Raw genomic sequence first — 24,671 nt, 5'->3', positions numbered from 1 at the left:
ACGCCATACCCCACAGTGTACTTTCCACAGTGCTCGACCACTGCACCCCCGCGATTCGGGGAGAAGATGACGACTTCCACGATCCCCTGTGCATGTACACCGCCCCTCCTTGTGTCTATAAAAGGAGGAGGCAGGCTTTCCCTTAGGGGGGATCGATGGATGGATCCTAGCAGCACAACACCTAGCACCACTCACAGAGCACACACGCTCCTCTGAGTCCCGATATTGGCACTCGCATCAATCAACTTCTCCTCTAGTAGAGACCTGGGAGCTTCCATCCCTCTCTCGCCTCGCTTGTACACCCTACTACAAGCACCCCCGGTGCAAGATAGTACAGTGCTCTCGCACACCCCTTTGCTGGACGTACAGCCCTGCGGCCGGAACCAGGATAAACCCGTGCGTTACTGTGTTGCCTCTCGCATCAACCATCTGGGACGAGGAACACACAGCATCATTACTAGTTGGGTCCGGACCGCCGGGTCAGGACACCGACAACTGGTATGACTAAAAACTATATTTATGTCTTTTTCTAGGGGCGGCTTTAGGCATAATATTCAAAATAATATGCAATATGTTGATAATGGAACGAACAGTCTGCAATGAAAATCTAGGGGCAGGCAGGGATGGAGCTGATGCAGCTCACCTGAAATTGAAAAAATCAGTGACGAGGGTCGATAAGCAGGAGGATAGATCCCTCCCAAAAAGCAGGGCGCGTTCAACAAAAATCAGCCGAGCCAGGCGATTGTGACCCCCTCGTCGCCGATCCCCTTCGATCCGGGCGATCTCCTTCGATCCACGACGGCGTGGCTTCCCTTCGATGTAGGGGACCGAAAGCCGCAGCGATGCTCGGCACAACAAAACAGATGCAAGGGAACAGAGGCGTAGGGGAGCTTGGCGTGGCAAAGTGGGGGCGCGGTGGAGCGTGGTGCGGCGAAGCAGAGGTGCAGCAAGCTCATCGTAGCTTTCGCCCTTTTCTCGTGCATACTCCTTGGAGCGGTTGAATCCGGCGATCCCCTTCGCCTGCACCTCGAGGCCAAAGGAAGGGGAAAGGGAAAAGAAGAAAATGAATAAAAAAAATGCAAAACAGTTGACACGGGCTAAATACGAAACGTAAATAGGGAAGTGCTATCCACGCGGCCACCGTTCGCTGCAATCGGCAGCGACGCACGCGCGCTCTATAAGGAATTCGAGCGGTGGCGATTAGTGAGGAGATAATGATTATCGATGGGAATGTGGCAGTGATCATATCTGTAGCCGGAGGAGCGTGGAGCCATCGACCATGGCCCTGTTCAAATACGCTATTTCCGTTGGACGGTAATAGTAGTTTGAAGCAGAGAGGAGAAAGCACACCTGTTTATGATAACAGTTTTTTTTTAGTGGGTTTATGATCACAGTTAGCGAAGCCACTTGGATGCAATGCCACGGGATTGCTAGGATGACATTACAAAATTTTGAGCCCAGAGAATTTTTGCTGTGCTGAGAAGAATGTGGGCGACAAACTGCCTAATAAGTTCTGTCCCAATATTATGAAAAGACCTACTCCTGGTGATCATGTAGATTAAAAAGAAAAACTCATACTGATGATGAGGGCGGAACTAACAGAAATAATAGTAACTATATGATGAATTGATGATACAGATTTTGTTGGCAATGATTATGAGAGAGATGATGGGGATTCAACAGATCAAGATAGCAAAGGAGTAGTTGGGGGGTTTCCAAAGTGATTGACAAGGGAGCATTGGAGAGGGACTAGGGTTAAGCAAGGTACGGTGTATTCAATTGACGTATCTTTCGTGCATCAGACAAGCTAGAATCATTTATTTTATTTTCGAACTGCTTAAACCATGGCAATGATTCTATGCGTGATCTCCGGGCTCTGCTTGTTCATCCAATCCTAGATAGTACTGCACAAACCACAAATTCAACTGGGTCTGACATCTACACCGAGCGAGCTAACAGAGGAGCTTAAACAAGGATCGCTTGCTCAGCTCGGTGTTTGAACTTTGAACACTTAATTCAGTAGCTAGTGCAGATTAAAAAGAAACGATAATTAACAGAACAGCGAGTTCGAGTTCTCGATCCAAACAAAAAAAAAAGTTGCCACTGCTAATCAAAGAGGTGATCTACTCTTATTCATCACATTAATCTGCTATAGGTAGGTAGTAGTTACTAGCTCGGACGACGATCTTCAATGGACGGATCCATGGATCATGATTCGACGACATGGCAGCTACACCAATCAGACAACGAAGGGCTTCCGCGGCTGCCCCCCGTCGTCAACGATTCCGTCTCCAATGGCGTGCCCTCGTCGCTTGAGCACTCATCGTAGTCGTCGTCGTCCAAGATCGACGACGATTCCGCGGCCTCCAAAGTGGCGCTCCTCGTCCTCGATCTGCTACTGCTGCTGCTGCTGCTACGGTTGCCGGACGCCGCCGCCGACGCGGTGTCGTCGTCCACGGCCGCCGCCGCGGCTGGTTCTCCGCGGCGATCATCGCTGGTGTCGCGGCTGCCAGTGCCAGGCGCCGTGCCCTCCGCCGCCACGCTGCCGTGCTGCGTCTGCTGCTTGAGACCGGCGGCGGCACGGCGGCGCTTGACGATGGCGACGACGTAGGAGGAGGCGAGCAAGGCGGCGGCGGTCGCGAGTAGGGCGACGCTGACGATGAAGGCGACGCGCGAGCTGGACGCCTCCCGCAGCTCCTGCATCGTCACGCTGGGCAGGGACGCCGTCGACATGGATCAGATCATGTCGGGCAGGGATGCCGATGCCGTCGACATGGATCGGATCATGCTGCGCAAGGATGCCATCGACATGGATCGGCCCGAGCAGATCCTCACGATGATTGGATTGGATTGGATTTGTTCCAAGTAGCAGGCTGCGACGTCATGTAGATGCAGTAGTCATGTGTATATATATATGCATTGCACGTACAGTCCGTTGCGTCGTGGATACGGGCACCGCACACGAGAGACCTACGCAGCAACGGAATCGTCCGGTGTTAGACCTAGTAGACACCACCAGTTTGTTTCCCTTGTTTCATGGCAACAAATCTACACAATTTTCATGCTATAATCTAGTAAGCGGAAAATAAAAATGGTAATCGAGGTATTCGATCTTTTCTTTTTTTTATCATCACACCTGAATTTTGAACCTTTAGATTTACGATCAACACGCGTCATTAACCTGCTCTATCTATCTTTCATCCACTTCATCGCGCCCCCAAGCTGCCCTTCACCTTGCCAATGACGCTATAGCCGGCCTGCTCTCTTTTATTCCCTCCGTTCCAAATGATAGATCGTTTTATAAATATTTTGCAAATTTAGATATATATATTTTTTATGCATCCAGATAAACAATATGTCTAGATACATGATAAAAAATTATGTATTTAGATTTGCCAAAATAACCTACAGTTTAAAACAGAGAGAGTACCTAAATATGGGTGAGTATTCATCCGTCCTCAATTGTTGCTGTAATAATAGTTCTGAGGCCAACTCTAGCCCAATTAGAACCTAGCATCACCTTGGCCGATGGCGCCGTCCCACCGCTGCGGGGACCGGCTATATTGCAGCTCAGAGCTTCATTCATGTTTAGCTGGGGTTTGGTAATGGCTCCAGCTCCGACTCCTGATGAAGCTCTGCCAAACATTTTTGTATGGGAAAATTCGATTCGTGCCACCACAACTCCGTGAAATTGAGTGCCACGTTCAAAATCATGCCACTCAATGGCATGATTTTGAACATGAGATCCAACTTCAAGAAATTGGAGTGGCATGGATCAAAATGACCCTTTTTGTATCGTAAAAAATAGCCTCCCTACAAATTTGAGGAGGAATGAGGGAAGGTAAAGCGGGAGAAGAGAGAAGATAAGAGAGCCCCCAAGGCCTAACCTCAATCCTGCCTTTGCCACCGATCGGAGACGTGACAATGAAAAAAAAGGTCAGATACTCGGATGTGAGGAAGATGCAAAATATCTTGATATTAAGATTTTTCTACTTAAAAATAAAAAGATGATGCGTGCTAGCCTTCTGGTTCACGTCAATTCCTCTTCATGGTGCTTTTTTTGCGAGTCTCCCCAAGACCCTGCTCATCCATCTCCTTTCTCCTCCCTCCTTACACAAAACATATTTCCCTCTATTAATAATACTTTTTTTTGCGAGTGCCTCAATTAATAATAGAGCTTTTTTCTTTTACAATACAATGATTGTAAAGTATCAATGAGTATTTTCACGTACTTTTAGTTTGAATTTTTTTTCTAGCCGTTGATCTATGGAACGTATTTATAAAAATTAAATTAAATTAGTATTCGGTCCAATTTTTGGTACTTGGTCCAACATTTTTAAAAAAACTTGACCTGCGGGGGGTAAGACCGCCCCACGGCATTGTTTGAGAGGTAGAATGACTTTCTCACAGCAGGCCAAGAAAACCCCCGAACCCTTGCCCCACCCGTACACGGGGCCCGTCGCCTTGTAAGTTATGCCGGGCTCCACAGTGCTTTGGACATGAGGCAGTCGAGGGGGATTTTTTTAACCAGAGACGAAAATTCGCCCCTTCCGGGGATCGAACCCACGACCTCTGGAGTGCTGCCGGACTGCCGGAACCAATTGGCCAGTCATCCTTTGGCCAACATTTTAGAAGTTAGATACTTTATCCTATGTACTTCGGGGTACTTCATATCTTCACCACTGTAGGATTTCCTACCGATTATTTAAAAAACACAAAACATACAACACAAAACTAGCTACGAAAATGTAATGGAGTATCCAAACATAGATCTATTTATTATTAGTACACTACATTACAAAATGCACACAAAAAATTCTATTTTTTGTTTGTAAAGGAGTATGCATATATTATTTTCTCATGTCAAAAATATTTGTTGCGAGCTTGCGAATAACACGATAATGTTGAGGGGGGAAAATGCACGCGCCCAGAGGTACGGCAACCCGTTTTGGAGTCGACGACTGAAAGTCTGATGAGGTGATTAAGGACTTGAGGTGGTTGAGGAGCACAAGGAAACGACGGCTCCCCCCGTCCCGTTCCGTTCCCGACGACTCCCGCGAGAGGCGTGGGCGCGGCCATGGCCTCCGCCACCGGCTCCGGCTCCGGCCAGCAGCAATCCCCAAGCACAGGTACCCGCCTCTTGCAATTCGATCATCGTCCCTCCTCTCACTGTTAGAGTCGACTCAATTCCCAACTCTACGAGGGTTTGGGATCCTGATTGATGCCTGATTGGATGGGATCCTTGCCCTAGCAGCAGCAGCAGCAGATGCTAACCCGGGAGCTGGGGCCGACAAGCTCGTGTTCGAGGCGGCGCCGCAGCCTGTGAGGGAGGACTACGTCGAGAACGCCGTCAAGTTCCTCTCCCACCCCAAGGTCAGGGGCTCCCCCGTCGTCTACAGGCGCTCCTTCCTCGAGAAGAAGGGCCTCACCACCCAGGAGATCGACGAGGCCTTCCGAAGAGTCCCTGTAAGATACCACGCACCGCCTCCTTGGATCCACTCCTATAAAGACCGCCAGCAGATTTACTCAGGCCCTATAACCTGCTTCCCATTCTGCTGCAGGATCCGCAACCAAGTGCCACTACTGCTACAGCTTCACAATCACAGCAGCAGGGTAAGTAAAACTACTTGCTAAGGGGCCGTTTAGTTACCAAAAATTTTCACCTCCCCTTTAAACACATGTATGAAGCACTAAATGTAATTAAATAACAAAACTAATTACACAGTTTGGATGTACACGACGAGCCTAATTAGTGCATGATTAGCCATAAGTGCTACAGTAACCCACATGTGCTAATGCTGCGGTCAAAGGCCTCAAAAGATTCGTCTCGTGGTTTCCAAGTGAGTTCTGAAATTAGTTTTTTAATTAGTGTCCGAAAAACCCTCCCGACATCTGGTCAAACACACGACGAGACATCCAAATTTTTTTGCCTTTGGAACTAAACGGCCCCTAAATTGGTCGGTCTCTCTTGCTTGTCTCATACTCTGATCCCATCAGGTTGATTTCAGTCACTAACGAGCTTGCCTTGTGTCGATTTGCCTGATTTTCAGCAAACATCCAGAATCAATCCACTGGAGTCCAAACTTACACACCAGTGCAGTCTCTGCAGCCAGGAACTGCTGGCCCTGTAGTCCTTCGTACACAGCCCAGGTTCAGCTGGTACCGAGCATTCCTTGCTGCAGGGCTGTTGCTTGGTTTTGGTGCCAGTGCTGCTGTCTTCGTCAAGGTATTTCTCATTGCTGCCCAGACCACTCTAAATGTTTCCAACTTTCTGGCTGACTAAGTGAGGCATGTTTGCTTGTAGAAACTGTTCCTTCCCAGGCTCAAGTCTTGGATACGCAAAGTTGTAGCAGAAGGCGATGAAACTCAAGGCAATCAACTTAAGGCCAAGATTGATGAGGAAACAGCAGAGGCTGTAAAGGCTTCTGCGTCTGCTGTTTCTGCTATTGCTAAAACGAACCAACAACTGCTTGCTTCAAAAGATGAAGGTTTCACTCCACTTGTTCATATTTTGCTTCTTCTTTGTTGCCAGTAATGTTTATTGTATTCTTGTTGGCAGAAAAGAAAATACTTGTGACATTAACACAAGCTCTAGATTCCCAAGCCAAGGAGTTAAAATATTTGAGTGAGTCACTCAATCATAGCAGGGAGTCCATAAACATTACCAGGGAGGATAGGTTTTCTCAGTACCGTCCACTGGAAGAGCAGGCCCCTCCTGCTATAAGGAATGGTCAGTGTCGACAGTTGATGTTGTCTTTCTTGCTTCATTGCATGGCTCTGCTATCAGAAAATACCTCGTGCTGTGTAAAATATCTGCATGCAGGCCATAAATTAGAAAATTTTGCTTTCTTGTTCCCATGTAATGGTTGACCCTTATCTATGAGAATCTAACAACACTACTGTTTGTTTGATTGCAATTCCAGGACCAGTTAACAGTTCATGGAGAGCTTCTCAGGTGTGCACTTAGAATGTCCATCACGTATTCTTGTTCCACTAGCATGCTCTTGCTTTGAATCAGTGTCCTATTTCTAACTTTCCCTTTTTGTAGCAAACTAACATTTACGGCGCATCAAACGGCGACTTTGGCTCTGGTTGGTATCTTTTCTGATATCCTTTTTCTTTCTTTGCCTTCTGATTGTGGTGTTTCCTTGTTTCTTTACCTACCGTTGGATTTCTTTAGCAGGGAGGTCTTCATTTGCGCCAGCACCTATGGAACCTACGTCTGGGTCATTTTCAAGATCATATGCGGAGGTAAGGAGCTGACCAGTTTATATTTGACATACTCTGCAACCATAGATAAATTCAGCTGGTTAGCCCAAAGGTGAGCGTACTCATGAGTGATGACACCTGAGGTTGATCCCCAGGTGGAGAAACAACCCAGTCAAAAGAAGCAAAACTAATTGGCATCCATTTAACATCTGCAAAATTAGTTCGATTGATTTGCGCACAGTCTGAGGTGAGGTGGCACATCCAGTCTAATCAACTATCTGGAGCATCTAGTATTTGCTGGCCGCCGGCCTTCTTTCAAGTTTCTGAACAGTTTAAATCTTGGTCAGCTCCAGAAAATATTGCATCAGCTTGATATGATTGTGCACCAAAGAGTTGTTTGCAAATCCGCCATACACAAATGTTTGCTTCTGTATTCTTCTTAGACATTATATGATCAGATCTAAAATAGTATGTTTAATAAGATTACATGGCGGAAATTTAAAAGATATGTTATTCCTTTCTAACTAGGCATATAGAGGTTCATGTTCCTGACAAAGTCCTTTTAGAATATATTGGCTATTACATCTTCTCAATATACATGTTGCTTGATCTTCCAAATACGTTTATTTGTGAGATGTGCATATGGTTAGCATATTTTATTCTACGATTTCTTTACTGATCAGTTGAAAGCTATTCAGCTCTGTCACGATGTCACCTGTTTCTATAATTTTGTGGAACTCAGCTAAATAGACGCACCTGCATAATTGATAAATATCTCACATATTTGTATTATTGACCATTCTCGTATCTATAACTGTAATGCATAACAGCATGTATTTTGTTGTAGTCCATTTAACTTATCAGTTGTCACTGAAAGCATGTGCCCTATTATGAATTAACTACTACCCTGATTGTATCTGTGTGCTTTGAGCAGACAATGTCCACTGCACACCGAGGGGATAGGTCTTCTAGCAGTAAGGTGAGGAGATGTCCCGTGTCTGTTGCATTTACTGACAGAATGATGTCTTCGAGTTGAACTGATTCCACATCATTTGTGTTTTTTCCCCTGAAAAAAATTTACAGCCATGGGAGATGCAGCAGTATTCACAGCAGCGGCCTGGTTATGGATCCAACTCTCAGCTGAGTGATGATGGATCACACACCGATGCCCATGACAGCTATCCTCCTTCCTATCACCAGAATGGAAAGGCCCCTGATTTTCAAGCAGATGAGCCTAGGCCTTTGACCTACAACACTGGGATTGAGGAAAGGCCTCCGCCTCAGCGCCGCTGGGTCCCCCCTCAGCCTCCAGGTGTTATCATGCCAGAAGCAGTGGCTGCCATACGTCAACCAAAGACCCTTCCTAAGCAGCCATCGAGCGACGTCTCTGAGACAGCTAGTGAGATGCAGGTGAATGGTGCTTCAAGTGCATCGGCTGTTGTCACTGAGGTGCCTGTTAATGGAGCTGCTGCAAGTGATGCTGGACGTAGCGAGATCGAAGAACAATCAGAGGCCATCTAAGCAAAAGTGAGGTCCACCAAGAACCGAGAAGCAATCTAAGCTAGATCCGGGTACATTTTGGAGTTTGACATACATTTCTGAATAATATCTATATCAGAACAACAGCTCAGCAGTGGAAGATGGATACCCACGATTCAAGAACTTACAAATAGTTTCTATATTTAGGCTAATGCTACTTGTACACAGAAAAACGTATCAATAAGATTCCATGGTTGTGCATTTGGGGGTTCTTACAAAATGTGCTTATGAATTGTTGTCTTTAGATCGTGCAATCTGCTATTACCACCATAATGAATAAAATGGAGATGCTTGTTTGTTTGTTTGCTGTTTTCCATTCAGGGTGAGCTGCTGTCTTTCTTGGTCTTCCAAGGATGAGAACGAGTGACGTGCACATGGATTGTCATCGTCTATTCACTGGTCGTGCACGCATCATTTAGATTCAGTTGGGCATTTCTGTTGTGCATGCATCATCTTATAGGATTTTTCAAAAGGCATACCCCATCTCATTTCAGCTGGAATTGCACGGAAGGATCCAATTGCTTGATAATTGAGAAAATTCCTTGCATGGCCCTAGAGGAAATAACACTTCCTTGTGTGACCCTGGAAAACTAAAACTTCCTTGTATGGCCTTCACTTTATTTTCTATCCCTTCTGTGGCCTTCCCGTCACCTCCCGTTAGAAAATTCCGTCAAAGTCATACGGAGTCCCGCCGGCCGTCCACTCCCTGCTCTGCTTCACTGCCAATGCCACCGAGAACACTCCACATCCCTGTGGTCCATCGAGACGCAGTGTTCTGGCGCCACGCCAGGCAGCCGCCTCCGTCGATGCCGCCCGCCACGCCGCGCCGCTGCTCGCTACGCCGATGCCGACGCCGGCACTGCCCGCGGCGACATACCTTCGACGAGGCCGTTGTACTCAGAGGCCTCGGAGCTGTGCGCCGAGGACCCGGCGCTGGCGACGCTGTCCTTGCGGTGCATGGCCGCGGCAACGACCTCTGCGGAGACGCAGTTGATGGCGTCGATGTAACGCTGCCCGGACTCGTCGACAGCGGCGTTGGCGAGTTGGTGTGAGCCGGCGCCGGAGCCGGACGCGGCGGCCTCATCCACCGCCTCCACCTTCTCCACCTTGCGCAGGAGCTCCCCGAAGGAGGCGCCGCGCGGGACGGAGATGAGGCGCGTCTGGCCCCCCACGTACCGCAGCGCCCCGTCCCGGGCCGCGGCACGATCCGTCCCCAAAGCTGCACATCAGCTTCACCTTCCCGGGCGCCGCCTCGTCCTCGCCCCACGCCCGTGCGCTCGGGCTGCTCGGGTCCCCCGCCGACGCCGACGCCGCCACCCCGCTGGCTCCCCTGCTCCCCATCACCGCCGTCCGTCGCGCTCGACCCTAGGGTTCCCCGCCCCCCCTCTCTCTCCGGGTTGGCTCCGAGCTCGCGGGCATCGCCGCGGCGAGCAGGCGAAACAGAAATTCGTGAAGGCGGAGGCGCGACGCGAGTCCCACTCGCTGAGGCTCGCGCGCGGGGGGTTTTCCTCCCTCCCAAATTGCCCATGCCACACTCTCGATCGCAGGAGGCGGTGGCTCCACTGCGGCGGCACCGAACCGAATCGCGGAATCGGCGGTGGGGAACGGGCGGTGGGAACGTGCGAGGGAGGCGGTCGTGGCCGCGGCTACGAGCATGGCGAGGAGCAGGGCATCCATGGTGCGTGCGTGTGGCGGGGCGGGCGGGCGGGCGCAGGGCGTCGTTGCCTTCACCGGTGGCGGTGGCGATGCCTCCAGCGGCAGCGGCAGGTCAACGGGGGCATGGGGGCCTGCAGCGCGGGGGATCCATGGCGCGACCGGCGGGACGGGCGGAGGGCGTCAGTGCCTTCACCAGCAACGGAGGCGGCGCCTCCAGCAGGTCAACAGGGCGCGGTGCCGCGGACGGCGCCGGGGCCTGCATCGCGGGGGTGGGGGGATGTGGAACGGACGGCCGGCGGGATCCGTCTGACGTTGACGAAAGTTTCTAACAGGAGCTGACGGGAAGGCCATAGAAGGGATATGAAATAAAATGGAGACCATACAAAGAAGTTTTAGTTTTCGAGGGCCACACAAGGAAGTACTATTTTCTCCAGGGCCATGCAAGGAATTTCCCTTTGATAATTCCGTCAGCCTGCTTCCCAAATAGTACATGCTTATTCTTTTCTTTAAACGAAAAACACGTGCTTATTCGATTCTTGTCTTCTTGAATTTTGGACTAGATGGGAACTAGGATTGCAGCTGCAGGCTAATTAACTTTTTTTTAGAAGACAGGTTATTTTATTGAGAAGACAGGTTAATGAACCGCACCAGCACAATATTTTAAAAGCAAAGGGGATGATAACGATATAACTAGCAGAGTCCAGTACAAATTACCACTAAATGGAGCAGCGATGCATGCAGCAGGTCTACCATTTACACGACTAAATGAGATGACGGCTTGGACTTGGACTACAGCTGCTGAAATGGATCGCAGGATCTACGCTACAACTACAGAAGACTGACGATCAGCTGCTAGAAAGAAACACTGAGCCTAATGGTGAAGAGCTGCAGCAGAACGACCCTGCAGCATCTTGTCAACCTTGGCCAGAAGACCTTGCATTTCCCCCACTAGGTTGCCCATGGCCGGCGCTGCCTCTTCAGGCGAGTTGGCCGCCCTGAACGACGAGGACGCGATCATCTTCTCGAGGTTACTCCTGATGTACGTGAGCGGGAGCCTTGGCACGGGCGGCGGCGCGCCGCGGACGGCGGGAGGGAGGTCCTGGAGGCTTGGCACCGCGTCCGGCGGCCCGAACGCGCCGAGAGCTCCCGCGCAGCTGAAGGCGGCCTCCGCCTCAGCCCTGGTGGCGAACGCCACGCGCGCGCTGCGCTTGTCCTGGGCAATGGCGGTCTCGCAGTCGATCACGGCGCCGAACCCGCGGAACGCGGAGACGAGGTCCTCCTTGGAGGGCAGAGGAGCCCCCGCCGCGAAGTCGAGGACGAGTGCCGCGGGGTTCCCCGAGTGCTGCTGCTCGTGCCCGGCGGCGCCCCTCATCCGGTTCCTGTACTTCTTCTTCCTCTTCGGTGGGGGAGTAGGATTAGCGAGACCGTTTGATGCATTGGCAGCAAAACCGGCGGCCGATTTGCGCGCCCAAATCTGTCCATCAGCAGGAGGATTATCTTGGGGATTCTTCTTCTTGGCTGGGGCTGGGGATCCATCGCCAGGCCTAATGGCAGGGCCTGCACTGGGGTTGACCACCGTGTGGCCGCCACCAACAGTAGCAGCAGGAGCAGGGAATGGGGGCTTGCTGCTGCTACCACCGCCGCCGGCGGCGGCACGGCAACCGGGGTGAGTGTCGAAGGTCGCGGTGGCGGCCCTGTTCCTGTTCCTCCTGTACAGGGCCAGGAAGCGGAGGGCCGCCGGATCCACCGCCTGCCCGTGCCGGAGCGCAGCGGCTAGGACAGCGGACAGCGCCTCCGCGGCGGAGGCATCAGGCGGCGGCTCCTCCCCGGCGACCTCCTCCTCCTGGACATCCCTGTCGGTGTAGGGAGGGGAGAGGTACCTGCTCCTCTTGCGCGCGCGCTTGGTGAGCGCCAGCGCCGCCTCGTCGACGTCCTTGGCGGGAGGCGGTTGGGGTTGGGCCAGCGGGCTGCCGCCAATGCCAATGCCAGTGCCACTGCCACCCCACTCCATGGAAACGGGCGGCAGCCGGGGGCCCGGGGCGGCGACGGTGAGGGAGAGGAAGCTCTAGCTCAACGGCGGCGAGGCAGGGTGGAGTGGACTGCTGGACTGGGGACTTGGGAAGTGGAGGGTGGGACCCGCCACTCCTGGGAATAAGCGCTCTCCCTCCCTTCCACGTGCACACTATGCGGGGGAAAAAAAAGTTATGTGCAGCCAAGCTGCAAACTGCGCCCTGTGCCTGTGCGGCCCCCTGTCTGGATCTGAGACACGCGTCTATCCACTGATCACGATTATTTTCAGAGAGGTCCAAAAAAACTCCTTTTTCCCACGTGAAATGATATGAAATGTGGAGTAATCGAAGATGAATTGGTCGGGACTTCCTAGAATCATAAGAAATCAACACTATATTAAATAAAAATAGTTTATAAAATAACTTCAGATATTTTGACCGCATGATTAGAGGATGGTTGTTGTAACATCACTGTAGCTAATTATCGATTAATTATCATTTTTAGATTCGTTACGGGAAGTTGCATCTATCCCTGAAGAGATTTTATAAATACACTTTATTTAATATTCCATATATATAAGATTTTTTTTGGAATGCGTGTTCTAAAATTTCTAGAAGAAACCAAACAAGGCCTAGCACAGCCCAGCTCTGAGTGCCCTACTGTCGTCCTGGCAGTGCTGAAGATTGCAAGGATCATAATGGATCTTTATTCCAAATCTTCGAGGATCTTTATTCATAATGGATCTTTGCTCCAAATCTTTCTGTCAATGCTTGTGTAAGAGCACCCGCAGTGTGGCCTCCCCTAATGAGCTATCCAATGCAGTCCCAAATCAGATGTTGACATCAGGAACTCAAATCTGCTCACCATGCAAATGCAGTTTAGTGCAACATATATGCACCTGCTCCCTCCATTAGAAAAAAAATAGAGTATTGCATTTTATATAAACGATACATTTGTGACAGAACTAATGATGGCCAGAATCTTAATCAACTTCAAGACTAGGTTGAAATAAAGAAATTCCTTGTATTATTGAATGGGAGCATTTAGGAGTATGCACATGAGCATGCCATTCTTTCCCATACAGAGTTAGGTGCTTGACTTTCTTCATTGATCCCACGAGCGCGATCCTAGCACAGTATGATGAGTGATGATGATCTACTAGCTAGGCCATATATGAGAAATAAAACCTTACAGGAGATTCATTCCTACCCCCAAGTTATTATCTGATCCGATCTGATCCATGGTTCATCAGATGGGTGTAAGGTGAATGGGGCATCCGTTCTTGAGCCTAGGGAACATTGCCCACTTCTCAAGGCTTGTGTCCTCGTCTGCCATCTCCCATCTGCAACAAATACCCTTATGGATTAGCCTGCCTGAATTCAGTCCCTCCTGTGGATCGGCTAAATAGATTTCGATTCATTCACCATCATCAGTAACTACTGATAAATGGTCTGAACCTGAAGGTCGTAACAAGCCGGTGCAGAAAGATGAGCATCATGATCTTGGCGAGGTTCATCCCCAAGCAGGTTCTCCCGCCTGCTCCGAACACCAGGAAGCTGTACGGCGGCTTCGTGTCCTCCCCCTGTTCAATCCAATGCATACATGTGTATTAATCTGTCAAAGTCAAAACTAAACTGGCTCTAGCTGCCTTCTTCTTAGGCTTACGTACGTTGAACCTCCAAGGATCAAACGTGGTGGGGTTGTCGTAAATCGTCGGATCATAGTGCAGGGACCTCGCATCGACGTTCACAATCCAGCCCTTGTTGATCTGAAACCCTGTTGCAGCTTGCAGTACGTTCAGTATTTTGGGTTCTTCATGAGCACACTTTCAGAACCGATAGATGGCTTTCATAAGTTAGAGCGGATCGAATACCTGCAACCTGGCAGTCCTCGAGTGCTACCCTTGGAAACCAGGAAACTATGCTGGCCATCCTCAGTGATTCTTTCACCGTCTAGTATGCACAGTGCAAGAACACCACAAATTATTCCAGCTGATTGCATCAGAATAATCAGATGGGCAGCTGTGATGGATGTCAGGATTCAGACCTTGTATGCAAGCTCCATGCTGCTGAGATGTTGGAGCGTAAGGAGGGAATCCTGATCCTGCTTGGGCGCCAGCTGCAGCTGAACCGACTGAATATACACACACACACACATGAATAGCAACAGGAAATTCGTCAGCCACCTTGAATAAGATACAGACGAATCAGATTCGTATTTGGACGGACTAACTGATTGATTGACCCCACCCTTAAGGTTTCTTGGAAATCTCTGCTGTCGGCAAGATACTTGACCATCCATGTAATCGCGGTCGCTGTTGTTACCTGGCCTGTAATCAGCTCAAGCAGGCAGTATATATAGATGATGTTCTCTGATAATTATGATGCGTAGCACAGAACGAAGGTGCTCATTCAACTCGACCATGTTGGATCTCAGGCACATACCGGCGATGATGAGCGTCAGAATGTTGTCGATGATCTGCTCGTCCGTGAGGAGCGCCTCGTCGTCCTTGTCCGGTTGCTGCTGCTGCTGGCTCCGGAGGAGAAGGCTCTGCAGGAAGTCCATGTCGTCGCCGCCGTGATCACCGCGCTGCCGCAGGCAGCCGTCCCGCCGTCTGGAGGCGATCTCTAGTCGGAGCACCTCCACGATCCGCTTCCGCGCCCGGAGGCCCGCGTGGAACCTCGTGCCCGGCAGCCTGAGCGGGAACGCCAGCATGGCCCGCGTCACGGCCAGCACGTCACCCTGGAGCTGCCTCTTGGCGTCGCGCGGCAGCGTGGCCACGAGCGTGTCGCAGATCGCCTCGAAGGTTACGCCGAGCGCGGCGTCGAGCACCACGACGGAACCGGCGCCGCGGCGGCCCGAGGAGGAGGAGGCGGCCCAGCCCCGCATGAGGCGGAGCGTGAGGGCGTCGAAGGCGGCGGCGAAGGACGCGGTGGCTCCCCGGGCGCTGAAGAGGGGCGCGACGGCGCGGCGCAGGGAGCGGTGCGCGGCGTGGGAGGCGCAGAGGAGGCTGTGCTCGCCGAGGAGGTCCGCGGCGGTGCGCACGTAGCGCTTGGAGAAGCCGGCGGGCTCGGCGGCGAGGAGCGACCGGGCGGCGTCGGGCGAGGAGACGAAGACGTGGGTGGCGCCGAAGAGCGCGGTGCGGAAGCCGGGGGGCCCGTGCCGGCGGTGGCGCGCGTGGACGAAGCTGTAGAAGCCCCTGCCGCTGCCGTTGGCGGCCACGAAGGCCAGCGTCTCCACGGCGGACCACCACCAGCCGCTCCCCCTTCCCGGCGGCTCCGGCCGTCGCGCATTGTCGCCCAGCTGATGCCGCCGGCTCTTCTCCTCCTTGGAAATCCAGCCCTTGAGCTTGAGGAGGAGGCTATCCTTGTTAGATGAGGTGATCACGACACGCAAGCAGTAGATCGCCGACCAAGCTGCTACGAGGAAGAGGCAGACGGCGGCGACCAAGGAGATGCCGCAGAAACTACTGGCGCCGGCAGGGGGAGGAGGAGGAAGACTCTGGCTTTGGCATGCTGCTGCTTCGAGCTGGTGGTGGCGCATGCCGCCGTCCATGGATACGATGGAGAAGAGCTTTGGCTTCCCCATTGCTCGTCCGCAACAGCTCAAGTTTAAAGCCTGCCTAGACCCTCGAATCCGTCAAGTTGCGGCACAGTGGTGTGTCTTGTCACTTGTCAGGTCAGGAGGAGGTCAGCTCGGCCACCACTGAAGAAGATAGATGCTCCTGCTTGTTTCCTCGATCCTCGGTAGCCAATGGCCTCGCCGCCTGGTGTCCGTCAGTCACGATGATGCAACAAGTTGCAGGGCACGACAGGCCGGCCAGCCGCCAAAGTTCCGGCGCGCGTGCCGGAGTTGAGCCGCCGCCGCAGTCCCCGGCCCGATGATGGCAGCGATGAATCGCCGCCGCACACGCACCTTCAGGGATCGTGCAGCTGAGCAGTGATCGAGCACTAGCAACCGGGCCACCTAAACCCTGTCGTGGATCCGTGCGTGATCCACCCATAGACACCGGGAGCGCGTACTGGGAACGCCGTCCAAGGAACGCGGGCACATTTTCGTTCCAATTAGTGTTGCTGCAATCAGCCAACAGTATTTTTTTCACACCAAACTAAGTACCAGACCAACCAGCTAGCAGTACTCATCAGCCACCAGCCATAACACAGCGACACAGTGTCTTAAGCAACGTGCCACGTTCCACGTTTCTTAATCCATCGATTCGGTAATCGATTAGGTAACTCTTGTGACTGTGGATCCACCATCCATCCATCCATAGCAGCAGGATCATCAGGGCCGGGCCGAGAGTGGTGGTGTTATTCGTCTCGCCATGGCGCCATCATTCCTTCCCTCCTGCTAGCTAGCTCCATGATTGAGATCAAAGATGCGGCATGGTCACTTACGCGACAGATGTTCTCGGTGCGGGCGCCTTTGCTTGGATGCCGTCGATCATGCATTCCCGATCGAGATGGGGGAAATCTTGCTTGCTTGCTTTATGGCTGCACGCCTGCACCTGGAGGGCGGAGGCCACCTTGCCAAGCCTTTCGGTCCTCACCATCACCATCATGCTGACCGCCACATGGAAGTAGCATCTAGCTTGTCAGCGCAAGATTACTGCCAAACAGCACTACTAGCAGCAGCTGGTGCCTAAAAAATGCACTCTCGATTAAGATTCCAGGTTTCTGCAGTAACCGTCGTATCGAATGTTCAGATACATGCATGGAGCATTAAATACAGTTGAAAAAATAACAAATTACATAATCTAACTGATTAGCACAAGATAAATTTTTTAAACCTAATTAGTCCATAATTAAACATTATTTATCAACTAATATGCTACAGTACCAAAATCAACAACTTTTCACCAACTAAACAGGACCAGAAACCATATCGGGGGCGAAAGTTTCAGTCACGCACACATACATATCACCACACAGATTCTCACTATTTTGTCAACGACACAACAGAGTTAAGCTGCGCGGATCATAACTACAACAGGACCATCATTGCCACCACCAACAGCCAATTAAGTACAAGGCTAATCATTCTAAAATGACGGGCAGCCTAGATTTCTTGCATGTTTCTGCACCGACTACAACTGGGGGTTCTTCTGTTTCTGCAGAATCTGCACAACTACAACAGGAGAGGGGGTTCTATTTGTTCGGGTGGGTCGCAACCCAAGCGTGTTTAATTACCATTCCTGAGCAGAGAAACGGAGGCAGGAGCAAGGCGCAGAATAGCCACACCCTACCGCCTCAGCACTGGCTTGTAAAGAACAACTGTCACAAACTTCGCCCTGAACCGGTGTGTGATCCCCAAAGCAACCACGGATCTTGTGTTCTCTTTCTCGATGTAAAGGTGGTTGAGCACCACGGTCTGGGGTTGAGGTAGGGGGCTCGATTCATCTTGGCTTGGTGGGAAGCTCAGAAGGGTATGCTGGAGATGAGGAGGGACCAACGGGGGCTCCCGACCTTCATCTTCATTTCCAGGAACAGGGTTGTTGTAGCTAGCATCCGGTGAAGGTGGGACTTCAAATCCAACAACATGGACCCCTTCCTGCATCATGGCTAGCCATCGTAAGAGAGGAAGTAATTGGGAACCTATGCAAGGTTATATTCTGATAGTTCTTACATGGTCATCCCTGCCATGTTGGTCCATATTCCAACAGCTTGTTGCCTACACTGGAGAAATAATAGAAGATGTTCATGTTAGTAAAGAATTTAAATAAGTAATATGCACAGGGACATTAGAAAATACAATTCAAATGGCATGATCATACTAACTACAAGATTTCAAGTAACAATATGGATCCAAATGCTATTCCCAGATCTCAATTTCGGCCTAAAGTACTTGGGAAAAGACCATTGTCATATCATATACTAGTTAAATATTACAAGGTACTACAACCCTGTAAATGGTGCTCCCTCTCACTTGATCTTGTAGTGAGCACAAGAATCATCCTGGTAAGTCATAACTGATTTTTCTATTTGAAATTGGATTTATGTCTACATTTATAGCATAACAAATATGTAATGTATCGCTCCTGATGATAAAAATTTAGGATTAGGAATTGTCAATAATGGCATCTAACATAAACGCCGCAGTCATAACTCATCTCAGCTACTTAACCACTCCTGGATCGTGCAACCAAGCCGTAGTAGCCTGTGAAATATCCTTCAAACTTAAAGTAATCGGGAACCATGGAAATGACCCCTTTTGGCTAATAGTTCAGTAATTAGAACATTGATTTCAAGTAAACACATGAACCAATTGGTAATTAGTATTATCCTTGGCCAAATTTGATTTTGAACTATGGCAACAGGAATAGGCAGGAACCAACAAGTTAAATTATTTTAATTGAACGCATTATGTCAAATTGGGTAATTCCACCTGCAACCGATAAAAGGTAGCAAAATAACTGCCTGCGGTTGCCGAAAATTAGGTGAATCAATATTTCAATGCATGTCAATGGAAAGCGAAAACAAGAAAAAATGAAGGAAACCTCATTACAATCCAAGAAACCTCTCAGCCTAAAAAAAGTAGGGAAAATACAGATGAAGTAAACTATTACATGAAAACTACATCAACACTCAGCAGTTGGAAGAAAGAACCATCAAAGTATTCAGAGTTTAGAGGTTTGTAGTATTCAAATGATAACCAAACTCAAAACCTAACGGATTCACAGAAAACATTATTACTAAAGCAAAAAAAATAAGCAAAAGTTACTCACATTCTGCACCAACAATCCAACATCTTACAGGGTATGCTAGTATAACCAAGAAAAAGTACCAAAGTACTCAGTCACATTCAGCACCATCATTCATTAACTTAGGAAGTCTACTAGTTTAGAAGCTACAGATTTTGTGGAAGATAATTTTTGTAGCTAATTTTGTTGTGGGACAACAGCATGGGAGTTATTTGTAGCTACTAAACTAGTAGAACTAAGTTAATTTTTGTAATTTTACCTGCAAAACAATTGGTTCAGTCGGATTTAATTTTAGGGTGGACCTCAAGGGACGGTAGCCGAATCATCTCTCCATGCATCTCTCCAATAGCATAGAGAATTTGGTGAAATAACGACTGACTGTTTCCAAAATTCTTCTAAAATTAAGATATATCAACCTAAACCTACAATTGTGGACAACCACTTGCAGGAACATGGGAACCTGTTCTTCAATTGAGCTGTTAATTATGTCTGTAAGCAAGCGGTTATTGTACTAAGCAATGTGCACAAGTGGAAAAGGGGACTCTCCTCATGAGAAGTGGTTCTACACAGTGCTGGTTATCATCGTAGAAAATGAACCTAAGGTTTGGATCCTAATTTTGTCTCTTTCAGCTAAGGGACCGTAGGTGACAGGTGGTCTGTGGCACAAACTGCGTCTATGCACATTGCAGCGGCACCTCTAGCAACCTGACCAATAATTTTGCACCGCTTGACAGTCAAATCATCCATCTAAACTTTTTAACAAATGATAAATTGCAATTAGAAATTGACAGATACAAATCAAAATCACATATGAAATGAAAAACAGCCTCAGAACTCACCCATGTTGTGTATTTAGCATAAGGTTCAGTTAAGATTGGAAATAATTCAGATAAGCTTAGAGTTATAACCAGGATTTGAGAATTCCCTCGTATGAAAAAAAAAGCATCATGACAATATACTTTGCATTTTTTTTTGCGACAAACTCATGCAACTAAGTACTGCTGAGTGAGCTAATAAATAACCAAACCAATAATGCTATGCAAAACTAACTTTATACTACTACAACTGGTGTGTTCGAGTGCTCAAACTGGAGCGTGCAGCGAGCGTCTGGTATTTGAGGAATCGAGCAGGGCATACCTTGCTGCTCCGGAGGGGATTGCGAGGCCTCCTTGCTGGCGGTACAGCGGATCTGCAGCAAGAGGAGGAAAAGGTCAGGATGGGTAGGATCTGGGGCGGCCGGCGGAGGGCCAACCCTAGTCTCCATGCGCCATGGGCGGACCCAGGATACACCAGAGGCGGACCCAGCATAGGACATGGGCGTGCACATGCACACCGATAATTTTTGCAAACGAAATCGAAGTTAGTAGGTAATAAATTGTAAGCGGATCAGATCCGGGTACAGATAGTTTTGTTAGGGTTTGGGGTGCTCCGCCTCGCACAGCAGGAGGAAAGAGAAGGGGGCGGCGGGCATACCTGGTGGATGCTCTTCGCCGGCAAAGGGCTGGGCGAAGGCGTGACGGATGGCGCCGCCGCTCGCCCAGTCGTCGCCGCCAGGGGAGGAAGACCAAGGGAGGAGAGAGTCAGAGAGAAGGGAAAGGGGAAGAAACAGAGATGAGCCTGAAGCCCTGAGCCCTGAGGGGGAGAGGGCTGTCAACGAGCCGAGCTCGAGCTCGAGCTCGAGCGAGCCTGCCACCTCAAGCTCGAGTTCGATAGCATAGCATCGATAGCATACCGAGCCGAGGTTGATTTGAGCCTGACATCCCGCGCCGATTCTACAGACAAGCTCCAACTCGGTTCTCGATAGGCTCGCCAAGTCCCGAGCTCCTCGTCTACTGTAGAAATATATTTCGTCTCAACTTGTATATAGTAATTGCGTAGAAAAATTATTGAATGTAAAAAAGTCAAAATAGTCTACATTTCGAAACTGAGTGACTATAATGTATAAGAATGACCAAATTTTTTACCCTCTGAGATAGAGTGCAAAACGTGCCATTCAAAGATCATTCGAAATGTACAACCAACTATGAACGTATTTACACTATTAAAAAACATTAACCGCGATCTTTAAAAATGACCTCGGACGCAGGCACATTTTTTTGACCGTCTCGGTTAATGAACAGTTAGAAAACCACCTCGCAAAATCGATTAACTAATGCGATCACCATTAAAATAACCGCCTCACCATTAAAATAACCGCCTCGATTAATAGAACTATTTTCAAAGTTGGTCACCTTATAATGGTCCGCCTCGGTTAATAGACCAGCCCAAACGAGGTCCATATGAGCTCAGTTGCTAAGAAGAGTATATAACAAAGCAAAACCCTAACTCTCCCTCACTCGCTCCCTCTCGCAGCCGCAGTCTCTCTCTCTCTCAACACTTAGCCTCGGTGCCGACTGGTGCCTCACGGCGTGCCCTCAGATCCGACGACCACGACCACCTCCCACCTGAGCCGCCCCTCCCGAGCCTTCATCCGCGGCGGCACGGGGAGTAGCAGCAGCCACGGTGTCGGTGGGCGGGCCGCGAGCCTCTCCCTCTCCTTCATCCGAGAGGCTGCGATGGCCGGCGGCGACGCGGGTGAGGACGCCGGCGGGGCTCCCTCACCGGATCCGGCGAGGCTCCCTCCCCCATCAGCCATGCTTTCTCCTCCATCTCCAGATCCGGCCGGCGACGGGCATACGCGGTGCCGGGCGTGCTGTGGCGCGTGTGCGGCGGATCCGTGCCCATGGTGACCGGATCCGGTGAGCGGCAATGCGGATCCGGCGAGCGGTGGCGGCTGCTCATGGATGGGCTCCGTGGGCTCATCCACGTGTTTTCTTTTTTTTAATTTTTTTATTTGATTAACCGAGAGTGGCACCAAACCGTCTCGGAAAACCGATTTTACCTGCCCCCAATAAGATTTCTGTAGTAGTGTCACGCTCTTGCACAACCAAGTCAGCATACAAAACACAGCTTCAGGGAACATTCTGCTGCTTTGTTACCAACTCAATGTGGCAAGCATGTGCCGAAGGAAAATATAAGTTCTTTATCATTACTGCTCCCTCTGTTTCAAATTGTAATATTTTTTGCTGTTTATCCAAATATACGATATACATCATGCCTAGATATATACAAAAAATTATGTATCTAAATAACCAACAATTTGGAATGGAGAAAGTAGTAAAAAATATTCAAAATTTTAATTCAAACTATTTCACATGGCTCTTAAATCTCACCATAATTTTTGAACTTCCGGGCGGGAGAAACTTACTAAAGAGAAAATTTAACATTTACACGGTGCTAAGACAACTTCCTAAACCACCTCACTCTTTAGTCCACCGCGCCGACGTGTATGGGTCAAATCCCAAACAGGTAAGTCCAGGCCGTAATAGTAATACCATATGGATAAATCCCAAATACACATGCAGGGAAAAAGCTCATGGATAATTAGATCATTATGTGGACATGGAATTCAATAACGTTAGTTACAAATAAAATCTCAACAGGAAACTATTTATTTGCGATTATCAGATCATCTTTCCAATATATGTAGATGTATATCGCTGAATCAAAAGGAGCTCTGCGAGAGCTTCTTGCCTGTTCCACCAGTGCTATCGCAATGCGTGTTGCTCTTGTGGCGAGTAGGGATGGCACCCGCGGATGTGGGTGCGGGTTTGATGAAAACCCGCCCATAGGCAAACCCGCGGGGTTGGAAAAAACCCGCCCGCAGGTAGACCCGCGGGTGCATTTCTACACCTGCACCCGCGGGTTTCGGGCGGGTTTCGGGTGCCCGCGGGTGTGACAAAAGATATAATAAAAATGCACAAATCCTTTAATTTAAATAGCCAAACATTACATTTCTATAAGTAATAAGGGCAAACTAACAACAAATTCCCAAATTCAAATTATTAATGACAAATTAACAATAAATCTATAAATTTTTGTGCTCATTTTATAGTTAGGATAGTTAGAATAAGCCTTACCTAAGCACGTTGGGTTAGAGTTTCTTTGTTTGTGGATGGGTGCGGGTCCACCCGCGGGTGGAATCTCAAACCCGCACCCGCAATACGCTGGTGCGGGTGCGGATCCACCCACGGGTGGAATATCGAACCCGCACCCGCACCCGTCGGGTCTAAAATCCGCGGATACCCGCATCCGTGGGTGCAATTGACATCCCTAGTGGCGAGAGAGAGAAAAAAGTTATCACCTGAGGCACGTCGCGTGGCAATATACCGTGTTGCCTCTCGCTGCTCAACGAAACTGTCCTGTCACCTGCCACGGAGATAGACCTCAGTCAATCCGTCGTGATTTGGTCGAGGTCGCGTTCTTGGTACGCCCGAGGCAGCTGCAGCGTCCTTGTTTGGGGGTTGAAAAAGTTTTTACGTAATTTTTCTTGTTCTTTTGACCACTACTTAAATAAAATCTAATTGCAAAACAATTTGTATTATGTGCTGTAGCTAATAAGGCATTTGACCGCTTGATTAGAGGATGATTAAGGACGGTTATTGTAGTATCACTGCAGCCAATTATAGTGGAACTTGACTCACTAAATTCGTCTCGAAAAATTACACTTATTGCTGAAAGGTGTCGAAATGCACCACGTGCACGCCACACGCCAAAGGCCCGATGCGGACACTGGCACAGAGCTCTGATCCATGATGACGGGACTGAGAAGGAGAGCTGACGCCGACGCGATGTAGATCAAGATGCCATTGGTTAATCATTGCCCGTACCCAAATACTCAAATCCATATCCATATTGCCTCTGTTCGGTAGGCTGGAGCTGGAGCCTAGAGTTGGAGTGGTGTGAGAGAAAAATACTATTAGCTGGCTGGTGGTTAGAGGCTGGTGCTGGAACGGTGTGGAATAGAAATAATGTAGGGCTGGAGGCTAGTACACCGGCCGAACACGGTGAATTATTTAGAGAGAGTATGAGTTATCCGTATATGTATGGGTATAGATAGGATATTAGAGAGTAATTACTCATTTAACCATATACCCGTTCCGAACAAATAACTAGTATCAAATTGACACCAGCAGGCAGCAGCGAAGCGCGCGCCTCACCGCCTCCATGAAGGCGCGCGGCCACCTGCCCACCTCCTGCTCATGCAGTCACGCTTGCACCTTCACGATGCTGTTGCTTTATTGCTTCTCGATTCCCACGGATCTTTATCCATTGGTTATCCATACTCACTGGATATTATCCTCGTTATTTGGGGATGGATAATTTGGGTACGGGTGATTAGTGGGCATGGGTACGGGTGAATCCATTTCTATCCAACGGCATCTTGGGATGTAGAGCAGCATCAAGTAATCTCCCTTCTGTCCATTTGTTTTCGATTGCCTTAGCTGCTTCTGTTCCAGATGCCTCCACTTCTCTATCCCATTCATATTTGAGTTACAGGCTACTATGTTTGCATGAGGTTCCAGTTTCATGTTACCTTAGGGCAGTCCCAACCCAGACTCTACTATTAGAGTCTAAGCCTCAAAGACTCCATCACAAGAAACTATACTTCCCAATGCAAAGTGTGTTATTTTGGTTTATATGGCCTACTTGTCTCTCTCACATTCATTCTTGATTT

General features: G+C 49.4%; 4 protein-coding genes across 11 annotated transcripts; 1 reads left to right on the top strand and 3 right to left on the bottom strand.

Annotated features, from left to right (window-relative positions):
• Positions 1–4,968: 4,968 nt before the first annotated feature.
• LOC120700392 (peroxisomal membrane protein PEX14-like) lies at positions 4,969–9,052 on the top strand. 5 transcript variants are annotated; one of them, XM_039984609.1, is made up of 11 exons: positions 4,969–5,129; positions 5,252–5,466; positions 5,562–5,613; positions 6,051–6,226; positions 6,305–6,488; positions 6,560–6,730; positions 6,924–6,955; positions 7,049–7,091; positions 7,184–7,251; positions 8,144–8,188; positions 8,293–9,052. In XM_039984609.1, exons 1-11 carry the CDS (start codon positions 5,078–5,080, stop codon positions 8,728–8,730), a joined length of 1,476 nt encoding a protein of 491 aa, XP_039840543.1. In that variant the 5' UTR covers positions 4,969–5,077; the 3' UTR covers positions 8,731–9,052. The 5 variants fall into 5 exon arrangements, with proteins under 5 accessions (XP_039840543.1, XP_039840541.1, XP_039840544.1 ...); XM_039984607.1 differs by having other exon boundaries at positions 7,181–7,251; XM_039984610.1 differs by having other exon boundaries at positions 4,972–5,129; positions 5,258–5,466; positions 7,181–7,251.
• A 1,920-nt stretch (positions 9,053–10,972) lies between these two features.
• Positions 10,973–12,545, bottom strand: LOC120700391. The gene has a single exon (XM_039984606.1). It carries the CDS (start codon positions 12,413–12,415, stop codon positions 11,276–11,278), a length of 1,140 nt encoding a protein of 379 aa, XP_039840540.1. The 5' UTR covers positions 12,416–12,545; the 3' UTR covers positions 10,973–11,275.
• Positions 12,546–12,964: 419 nt separating this feature from the next.
• On the bottom strand, positions 12,965–16,350 carry LOC120700390 (abscisic acid 8'-hydroxylase 4-like). 4 transcript variants are annotated; one of them, XM_039984605.1, is made up of 8 exons: positions 14,859–16,154; positions 14,664–14,743; positions 14,461–14,547; positions 14,288–14,366; positions 14,084–14,190; positions 13,872–13,996; positions 13,624–13,756; positions 12,965–13,270 (listed from the first exon to the last, which is right to left on the bottom strand). In XM_039984605.1, exons 1-7 carry the CDS (start codon positions 16,000–16,002, stop codon positions 13,663–13,665), a joined length of 1,716 nt encoding a protein of 571 aa, XP_039840539.1. In that variant the 5' UTR covers positions 16,003–16,154; the 3' UTR covers positions 12,965–13,270; positions 13,624–13,662. The 4 variants fall into 4 exon arrangements, with proteins under 4 accessions (XP_039840539.1, XP_039840538.1, XP_039840537.1 ...); XM_039984604.1 differs by lacking the exon at positions 12,965–13,270 and adding an exon at positions 13,275–13,516; XM_039984603.1 differs by lacking the exon at positions 12,965–13,270 and adding an exon at positions 13,292–13,541 and having other exon boundaries at positions 14,859–16,153.
• Positions 16,351–17,254: 904 nt separating this feature from the next.
• Positions 17,255–21,749, bottom strand: LOC120700612. The gene is made up of 5 exons (XM_039984860.1): positions 21,527–21,749; positions 20,588–20,800; positions 20,252–20,303; positions 18,040–18,084; positions 17,255–17,964 (listed from the first exon to the last, which is right to left on the bottom strand). The coding sequence occupies exons 1-5, from the start codon at positions 21,747–21,749 to the stop codon at positions 17,832–17,834; spliced, it is 666 nt and encodes a 221-aa protein (XP_039840794.1). The 3' UTR covers positions 17,255–17,831.
• Positions 21,750–24,671: the final 2,922 nt, after the last annotated feature.

The sequence above is a fragment of the Panicum virgatum genome, chromosome 3K (genome assembly GCF_016808335.1).
Source record: "Panicum virgatum strain AP13 chromosome 3K, P.virgatum_v5, whole genome shotgun sequence".
In the NCBI taxonomy this organism is placed as follows: domain Eukaryota; kingdom Viridiplantae; phylum Streptophyta; class Magnoliopsida; order Poales; family Poaceae; genus Panicum; species Panicum virgatum.
This window is presented reverse-complemented; position numbering and strand designations above follow the sequence as displayed.